This window comes from Castor canadensis, chromosome 1 (assembly GCF_047511655.1).
Source record: "Castor canadensis chromosome 1, mCasCan1.hap1v2, whole genome shotgun sequence".
NCBI classification, from domain to species: Eukaryota; Metazoa; Chordata; class Mammalia; order Rodentia; family Castoridae; genus Castor; species Castor canadensis.
In genome coordinates, this window is record NC_133386.1 from 194,872,791 (window position 1) to 194,882,689 (window position 9,899).

Below are 9,899 nucleotides of genomic sequence, written 5' to 3' on the forward strand. Positions count from 1 at the left end.
AAAGGTGGTCATGGGAGGACTCTAGGAACATTTGAGCAAAGAACTGAATGGTGTAAGTGAATTTTTCAAAGGGGAAAAATAAAGACAAAGACCCTGAAGGTTGAGCATGATTGGAGTTGTGAAAAATAGCCAGGAAATCAGTGAGGGGAAAACCTGCAGGAATCACAATAGAGAGTATAACTCAATTATAGTAAATATAAATAGTCTATATTAATAATTTTAAAACACTCAGAAAGAAAATGCAAATTACTAGTTTCTCAATTTAATTTATAAACATATAACTCAACTAAAATAAATATAAATAGTCTGTACTAATAATTTAAAAACATTCAGAAAGAAAATGCAAATTACTAGTTTCTCAATTTAATTTATAAACATTCAGAAAATATGTAGTATTATACTAATGCACTCAAATGTTTTTATTTTTCTTGCATTTTCTCATACTCTGGGGATTTTATTCTATAAAAATCAAAATATTTTCAACAGGTCTCATTTTGAGACTTTTCCAGGAATGGAAGGAAAGGGGACTAAAGGAGAATGATAGAGGGGGTGGATTCAATAAAAAAGAAATCAGAAAATGTTAAAATATGAACATGCTCTTTATATAAAATGACTTAGTTAAATATAAATGTTAACTCACAGAAGATGCCAGAATTGTTCATATCTTGGTAAAAAGTGCAAAGAGAAAACACAAACTTTAATTTAATAATATACCATGATTTTTCTCTAATAGGACTCTAAGAATAACAATGAAAGAAATCAATGTTACATGAATTTTGTTCCTAAGACACAAATTAAATACTAAATTATAATCATAAGCACTACATTATTAGTTGGATTTCTTCAGTGAGACAGAATCAATGGGACACTTACAGACATATAAGAGGGAGATTTGTTATTGTTTTGTATTTATGTGATATGGAGGCTGTGAAGTCCTTAAACATGCTTTGTGAAGCAGAAAATCAAGGAAGGAGGTGGTAAATTCAAAAGAAATGGGAGGTGAGGAATGGCTTCTCTTAAATTTTGAAGATAGACAAGCCAAGAGTCTGGCTCAGATTAGTAGCACTGTTGGCCAAGAGCAAAAGGAGATGGATGGGATGGCCCAGATAGAGAACAGAGGAGAGAGAGAGAGAGAGAGAGAGAGAGAGAGAGAGAGAGAGAGAGAGAGAGAGAGAGAGAGAAGGAGAGAAAGAGAGAGAAAATGAACTGAACAGTGGAGTGCTCGATGGGCTGTGGGCTGGGTGGTAGCCACTCATATTTCTGAGGGCACATCTTCTTTATTAAATCTGATGCTCCAAATATTAGATAGATACTTTGAAAACCTGTCAAAGACACAAAGAGTAAAATGTTTTCTATTTCTAACTTGGTATACCTCAATCTAGTGAACTTAACACATAAAAGTAATCACTACATAACCACATCTTGTTTAATTCTAGCAAATTTACTATGCATGTATCTGTCACCATGGGAGTCCTGTGTACATTTTTTCTGCTCATGGGCTCTTGACTTGTCTTACATTTGTATAATATGGGGTAGGAGAAAACACAAGTAAAATGAGGGAAAACATCAATATCCTGCATGTTTCTTTCTTTTTTTTTTTTGCATTGGGTGTTGTACTAACTTGTCAGGACTACCACAATCTTCCTACTACTGCCTCCTGAGAGGCTGGGGATTACATCTGTGTGCCATCGGGTCAGTCTCTGAATGAGGGCTTATAGTAGTAGGTCCCAAGATATTTTATGCTTTCTCATTCAGTATGTATTTTGGACATAATGTTTTCTTTTTTTTTTATTAAACAGACTTTTTTAGGAACTCAAATTCATGTATAGGATTCAAATAATACCCAGTACATGGAAAAAATCTGCAGAATGAACATAAGTATTGTACATCCCAAAAACATGAAATAGCAATCATAAAGATAATTTTGCCTCAACTACAATCTTCATGAATGACCTCTTGACCTCCTTGTTCCTCAGGCTGTAGACCACAGGGTTCAGCATGGGAATGATCATAGTGTAGAACACAGATGAGATTTTGTCTGTGTCCATGGAATGACTGGAGCTGGGCTGCACATACATAAAGATACTAGTTCCATAGAAAATGGAAACTGCTGTGAAGTGGGAGGCACAGGTTGATACAGCCTTCTGATGTCCTGAGGTTGAATGAATCCTTAGCATGGTGATAAAGATGAATATATAGGATATCCAGATAACCAGGAGAGCAGAAAAGATATTAAAGCTAACTACATAAACAAGAACCAGCTCACTCACCTGACTATCAGAGCAAGAGAGAACCATGACTGCTGGAATATCACAGAAAAAGTGATGGACCACATTAGACTTACAGAAGGAGAGACTGAATGTGTCTCCAATGTGGATGGAGGCATTCAGAAAACCAATAGCATAAGATCCTATGACCAGACACATACACACACTTGTGGTCATGGTGGTGGTGTAATGCAGGGGCTTACACACTGCTGCATAGCGGTCATAGGCCATTGAGGCCAAGAGGTAATTTTCCACCGTAATAAAGGCTGCAAAAAAGAACATCTGAACAGCACAAGTATTGTAAGATATGATTTTGTCTCCCATAAGGAGTCCGGCCATGACCTTTGGAGTGACAGCTGAAGAATAACAAAAATCCACCAGAGACAAGTTACCAAGGAAAATGTACATGGGAGTGTGGAGCCGAGAGTCCAAGAGAATCAACAGGATCATCCCCAGGTTCCCAACCAGGGTGATGATGTAGATGAGGAGGAAGGTGATAAAGAGGGGAACCTGTAGATCTGGGTCACCGGTCAGTCCCAGCAGGATGAAACATGTCACCTCTGTCCTATTCTCCATCAATGTAGTTGAATAATCTCTGTAGCAATGAGGAAAAGAGCAGAATGATAGTTACTGAATTGAAATTGGAAAGTATAAGAACAGTATGTTATCTGTCATTCTAGCTATTACTTGTTTTTCATAATTCTCTAAAAACCCAAGTTCTTGAAAACCAAATTGAGTACATTAATAATATGCATGATTATACATTATCAAATTGAAGAATCTTAATAGGTTATGTGTATGTTTAAAATTTATATTTGTAAACTATCACTGAGATAATTTAAAGGCTTGATAGAAATGACTTTTATGGATAAATCTGTCTACTAGTTACTTCTCAAGAGCCTAGTAAGAGCTGACACTTCCATTTGCCTACCGGCCAAAACCTGATGTACTGCTGGAGACACTTTGGATGTTCATTCCTTGTCTCTTCTCAGCAGTGAGTTTGATTGGTTGTTACATTTCTGTGAATTATAAAGCACAAGCATTTGTATAATTCACTCATATTTGCATAAGCATTAATTGGTAATCTTGTCCTTGTACATACTCAAACTTTAATCTATACCAAATGCTTTCTAAGCCTAAGGGCCTAAAGTGAATTTAAATTGAATTTGATTAACTCAATTTACATATACCGATTCTCTACTTTGGTTCAAATTCAGTGCAAAGTGTTTCAGAGTGAATGGAGTGATTAATGTAGTTGTTACTTTCATCTTGTTCACTATATATTTGACTCTCATTGGAGGTAAAGCAAGTGAGTAAATATCCAGAAGAATGACCTGGTGTCGCTTTCAATGACAAAAGTGTCAACAATTATGTAACAAGCTTTGAATTGCATTGTAACCTTTCCTCACTATCTCATGCTCAATATCAGCAGCATATCTACACATGTTGACAATGATGCGAATAAATCATAAACTCTATATTATACTGAAGATGAGTTGAGTTACTGAATCAATTTAGCAATTTTCTATGCACCATTGATGTGGTGAGATAAATGGAATGGTGGGAACAAGTGCCACCTACAGAACCAATTCTAAGTGAAATCATATTCTTAAATGCAGCCAAAAGAGAGGAAGCTCTTAGAATATATTTATATGAGAACTGTCACCACCTCACAGTTACTGGTTGCAATCTATGTCCATTGACATCATATTTCCATTTACAAAATGAAGGCTGTAGTGAGACCTACTTTTATGTATTGTTGTGAGAATTAAATAATACATACACATTAAAATAATAATCTTTATAAAACAATCAGCTTCTGAGTGCTCATCACAGATGATGAATGGTACCTATCATGTTATTTTTAGGTTAGAATAATAGTATTTGTGTTGGTTTGTTAAGGTAAATGCCAACATGCAAGGTGTCAGTTGCAGGTGAGTTTGCACCTTTCATCTTCAATTTGCCTTTCCTCCTACACTAGGGCCCCCGAATTTGTGTGTGCTTTCCAGTCTGTCTCTGTTTCCTTACTCCAAGCATATTATTTCTACTCCTCTAGTCAAGGTAAGTCATTTTTTCTCTTGAAATCTTTATTTTCATTTGTGCAAAACAATCCATTCTTCCTCTTATTTTTGTGGTACTGGGGATGAACCCAGAGTCTTGCACTTGTTAGCACTTTACCATTTCAGACATGTCCTTAGTCCTTTAAATTTTACCTTGTTTTTCAGATAAGGTCTTGCTAAGTTTGTTTGGGTCTTCTAAGTGGCTGGGATTACAGGTGTGCACCACCTTGGCTGAAGAGTCCATTTTTCTTCACACTCCTTTAATTACTATTCTGCCAGAGCCAAAGCACTGAGATCAAGGGTTGAAAATTCCCAGTTTATGGGCTGTATTTAGGTCCCAGATCTGGGAATTTTTGGCAAGGTCCATGTTTAAATATTTTTTTACAATCTACTTTAGAGTAGTAACAATATTTAAAATCTCTTTATTTGAATTACAATCTTTAGTATATCTACCCAAAGCTAGCTACCATTTCTTACTATATTTTTTGTTTGCCTTTGGTAACTTTAATTACCATTTTCCCCTTGAAGACATTTTGGTTGCTAATCTTAACATCCATGTTCACTTTCACTAATGCTATGTTCCAAAACTAATGCGAAGGTATTTACATGTAAATGTGTGTGACTGTGTAAGGTAGGTAGTCATATTATTTTTGTTTTACCTATAAGGAAAGTGAGGATTTGGGAAATTATTAGAATTTGAGGAATTATTAAAATTATCCAAGAAAGACTCAAGGTTCAAAAGTTAAATCCACCTTCCAAGAATAAGCTTGAGATAATGGTAAAAGAGTTAAAAGGCAGTTAGAATCTGTTAATTCATTTAGGACCTTTTTGCAGTAAAGAAGGATCATGTCATTTTCTGGAGCTTTGCTTATTTGTATTTCTTTTACTAACCTTAAATGAGATTCAAACATATAGTGCACAAGATAGAGTAATCAAGCAAGGTGTCATTTATCATATTTTTTGCTCATATGTTAGGTGAAAGAAACATGATTTGTTGTGAGTCACCGAAGTCTCTATTTATACTGAAAAGTATTTAGAAATATTTGTAAAACATTTCTTTCCATTTTCCAATACCTCATATAAGGTACAGATACCCCTCTGCTGTTGTATTAATGACACTTCTTACTTCAATGTTTATGGAATATAGAGGTTTAAACTTTTGTGAAAGAGAAAGCTCAGTTAATCCAGAAGGGTGATTTTGAAATCATAACATCCACTATGCAATACTGTTTACACCCGATTAGAGGAGCTGCCTTTCAGCTAGTATTCAGACTGTCCCAACTCCTCTTATGCAGAGGATATGGATGAAAAAGTATAAACATGTGTCAAGTTCTGAGTCTACTGTGAATTTTTTCTGTGCCTTTGGAAGTCTTACTTACCTCTTCCTTATTTATTAAATAAACATGGTAAGATTACTTCTATCTCACAATTCAAAGATCCTGTCTGTAGATAATAAGTAAGATAGGTCTATGAAATCATCAGGTGAAAAGGTAATCATTTAAGTCAATCAATGTCACTTTACCTTTGACCTAACCATAGTTGAAGGTTCTGAGCAAGTCCTCAGGTGAGAAGGCCTGTGTGCACTAACAATGATTATCATTCAAATGAATAGATGATGTCCAATAGGACATGGAATATAGTGTGTTTCTTCTACATGCCTGATACTGAGTCATACTGAGATTTCTAAGGCTAATACACAGAGATCTGAAGAGAATTATAGTAAATTACAGATCTCTAGAGATTTCTCCCAGGAGAAATATATAAATCTTCTCATCTAGCTCTTCTAGGGAAGAAGCAATTAGCTTGCCTGTAGGAATCAAACTAGTTATCTTTCTAAAATTAAACTGATAAATGAAAAACATAAAATTTATACATACTATGAGTTACCATGAGATGTTCCTATACATATATGCATTATGTAATGTTTAAATGAAGTTAAATATGTCCGTCTCCTCAAATGTTTATTATTTCTTAAAGGGAATATTTTCAAAACTCTTTCTTCTAACTTTTGGAAATGTAGAGTGCATTATCGTTATCCAGAGTCACAATATGGTGCAACAGCACACCAGAACTTATTGATCCTAACTTCAGCTTGGTACTCATTGATTGATTTTCCTAAACCATTCCATCCTCCATTCTCACTAGCCTCTTAACTCTATTGAATTCTCAACTTCTATGAGATCCCATTTTAAGAATTCTACATGAGTGAAAGTGTTCAGTAAGTATCTGTCCAGTTTAGTTTATTTCACTTAACATACTGATCTCCAGTTACATTCTTATTGTCACAAGTGACAGAATTTCATTCTTGTACATGGATAAATAGTATTCTATGCTGTATATACATTACATTTTCTTTATTCATTTATAAGGTGATGGAAACTTAGGTTGTTTTGATTTCTTAGCTAATGTGAATAGCATTGCAAGGAACACAGAGTGCAGATGTCTCTTTCATATACTGATTTCATTCCCTTTGAATTTTTCTCAGTTTTTTTCCCATATCATAGGATTTAGCTTCAATCTGATGATTGTTTGCTTTACTGAGGTGAAGATTTTCAGTTTGATTTAATTCCATTTATTTATTTTTGTTTCCGTTCCCAGTACTTTGGGGGGTATTCTCATTAAGAATTTATTTCCCCATTCTACTGTGCTGTAGCATTTCCCTGTTTTCTTCTACTAGCTTCATAGTTATAGGTCTTACACTTAATTTTCTTATAAATTTTGAATTATTTTTAGAAATCTGGTAAGAAATAGGGCAAAAGTTTCATTTTCTGTATCTGGATATCCACATTTTCCAACAGTATTTTTAAAACAACTCTTCTTCCTCCAATGTGTATGGTTTGCATCTTTGTCAAAAATGAGCTGGCGATGGATGATGATGTCTTGCTACCCTTATAGAACTTTCAAGATGATTATTACATGGATAGATACAAAATATAGCATAATTTCTAACACATAACAGGGGTTTTATGGGTCAAATATTAATAGTTATTGTTTATAAAATTAGATACAACATGAGTGTCAAAGTATAGATGCTAGAATAATCCATTTAGTTCCCTACATGTTTCTCTCCCAATTCAGCTAGGTAGGACATAAAATAGCTTGAGATAATGAACTTGGTGAAGAATTGTTATGTTGGTTTGGGCACACATACTACTCTCAAGCTGTCTTCTCTCCTGCCACAGTCACCAGTAGGCTTAGTGTTCCAGATCTTAGTATCTATAGATCTTCATGCATCAGAAAGTGCCTTTGAATGCCACATTTGAGTGAGCTCTTCAGTTACTCATACAAACTGTATGATACGTATGTAGTAGTATAAATGAGAAACAAACCAAAAGACAATGGCTTATAGCTGAGATTAAATTGAAGATAGTGAGGTAAGAGTAGAATCTGGGTTATTCCTGGACCCTAAATACAGCTATCAATAACTTATAATACAAAGACAGGAAAAAAGGCTGATTAGGGTATTCCAAAGTTTCTGTCACTAAACCATAACACTGGAAAGCAAAACAAAATCATTATTTTTTATTTTTTTAAAAAATTTTAATTTTTTTATTATTCATATGTGCATACAATGCTTGGGTCATTTCCACCCCCTCCCTTACCAACCACTCCACCCCCTCCCTCTCCCCCCCACCCCTTCGATACCTGGCAGAAACTATTTTGCCCTTATCTCTAATTTTGTTGAAGAGAGAGTATAAGCAATAATAGGAAGGAACAAGGGTTTTTGCTAGTTGAGATAAGGATAGCTATACAGGGAGTTGACTCACATTGATTTCCTGTACATGTGTGTTACCTTCTAGGTTAATTCTTTTTGATCTAACCTTTTCTCTAGTTCCTGGCCCCCTTCTCCTATTGGCCTTGGTTGCTTTTAAGGTATCTGCTTTAGTTTCTCTGCGTTGAGGGCAACAAATGCTAGCTAATTTTTTTAGGTGTCTTACCTATCCTCATATCTCCTTTGTGTGCTCTTGCTTTTATCTTGTGATCAAAGTTCAATACCCTTGTTGTGTTTGCCCTTGATCTAATGTCTGCATCTGAGGGAGAACATATGATTTTTGGTCTTTTGGGCCAGGCTAACCTCACTCAGAATGATGTTCTCCAATTCCATCCATTTACCAGTGAATGATTACATTTCGTTCTTCTTCATGTGGCTGCATAAAATTCCATTGTGTATAGATACCACATTTTCTTGATCCATTCGTCAGTGGTGGGGCATCTTGGCTGTTTCTATAACTTGGCTATTGTGAATAGTGCTGCAATAAACATGGGTGTGCAGATGCCTCTGGAGTAACCTGTGTCACTGTCTTTTGGGTATATCTGCAAGAGTGGTATTGCTGGATCAAATGGTAGATCAATGTCTAGCTTTTTAAGTAGCCTCCAAATTTTTTTCTAGAGTGGTTGTACTAGTTTACATTTCCACCAACAGTGTATGAAGGTTCCTTTTTCCCCGCATCCTCGCCAATACCTGTTGTTGGTGGTGTTGCTGATGATGGCTATTCTAACAGGGGTGAGGTGGAATCTTAGCATGGTTTTAATTTGCATTTCCTTTATTGCTAGAGATGGTGAGCATTTTTTCATGTGTTTTTTTGGCCATTTGAATTTCTTCTTTTGAGAAAGTTCTGTTTAGTTCACTTGCCCATTTCTTTATTGGTTCATTAGTTTTGGGAGAATTTAGTTTTTTAAGTTCCCTATATATTCTGGTTATCAGTCTTTTGTCTGATGTGTAGCTGGCAAATATTTTCTTCCACTCTGTGGGTGTCCTCTTCAGTTTAGAGACCATTTCTTTTGGCAAAACAAAATCTTTAATAAAAACTTTGTTAGAATCTGGGAAATTGTGGAAGAAACAAAGTGAAAGCTGAGTCAAGAAAAATATGTGTTAACATGACATTTAAAGAAGTATTGAAAAACTTCCAGCTAACATAAAAGAAAGGAAAAGTGGCTTTAGATACTTTTTACAAAGAATATGGGTGTAGGAGGGTGAATGTAGTAGAAATTTGTACTCTTGTATAAAAATGGAAAAATGAGTCCTGTTGAAACTACTCTAGTGGGAGAGGGGAGGTAAAGAAGGGGATGAGTTCAACTACTACATATTGCAAAAACTTTTGTAAATGTCACAATATACCCACAGCACAATAATAATATGACAATAAAATGCACAAAAAACAAAAAAAAATAGAATGTTCACTAAATAAATAACTATACCTACAGCAAGCAACAAAAATGACCTTAGGAAAGGAGGAGAATTTTACTTTCAGAGTTATCACATTGCAATATTTTAAATGTAAAATCTTCAACAAGAGCAATTTATAAAGAAATAAGGGCCTCTGTTTCATTCACAGTGAAAAGAAATTAATAGTAACTTGCTTGAAGAAGTTTAGATATTTTACTTAGTAGTCAAAGATTTTTCTCTCCCTTCCTTTTTTCCTTCCTTCCTTCAACAAAACAGACTGTGTGTCAAAAATCAAAGAGAAAAATAGACATTCATTAGTAGAATTCCCAAATAGTGAAGAGAATAAAATAAAAAAACACGTCATCTAACAACTGAAACTCAAAATACATGAAGCAAATTTTGAGA

The 9,899-nt window shown here is 34.9% G+C and overlaps 1 protein-coding gene across 1 annotated transcript; it reads right to left on the bottom strand.

Annotated features, from left to right (window-relative positions):
- Nucleotides 1-1,910: 1,910 nt before the first annotated feature.
- LOC109674844 (olfactory receptor 5B3-like) lies at nucleotides 1,911-2,843 on the bottom strand. Its single transcript, XM_020151712.2, has one exon. It carries the CDS (start codon nucleotides 2,841-2,843, stop codon nucleotides 1,911-1,913), a length of 933 nt encoding a protein of 310 aa, XP_020007301.1.
- Between the last annotated feature and the right edge of the window lie 7,056 nt (nucleotides 2,844-9,899).

Excerpts from the sequence above, each read along its gene's own strand:
- LOC109674844 (XM_020151712.2), bottom strand. The coding sequence starts at position 2,843 with ATGGAGAATAGGACAGAGGTGACATGTTTCATCCTGCTGGGACTGACC.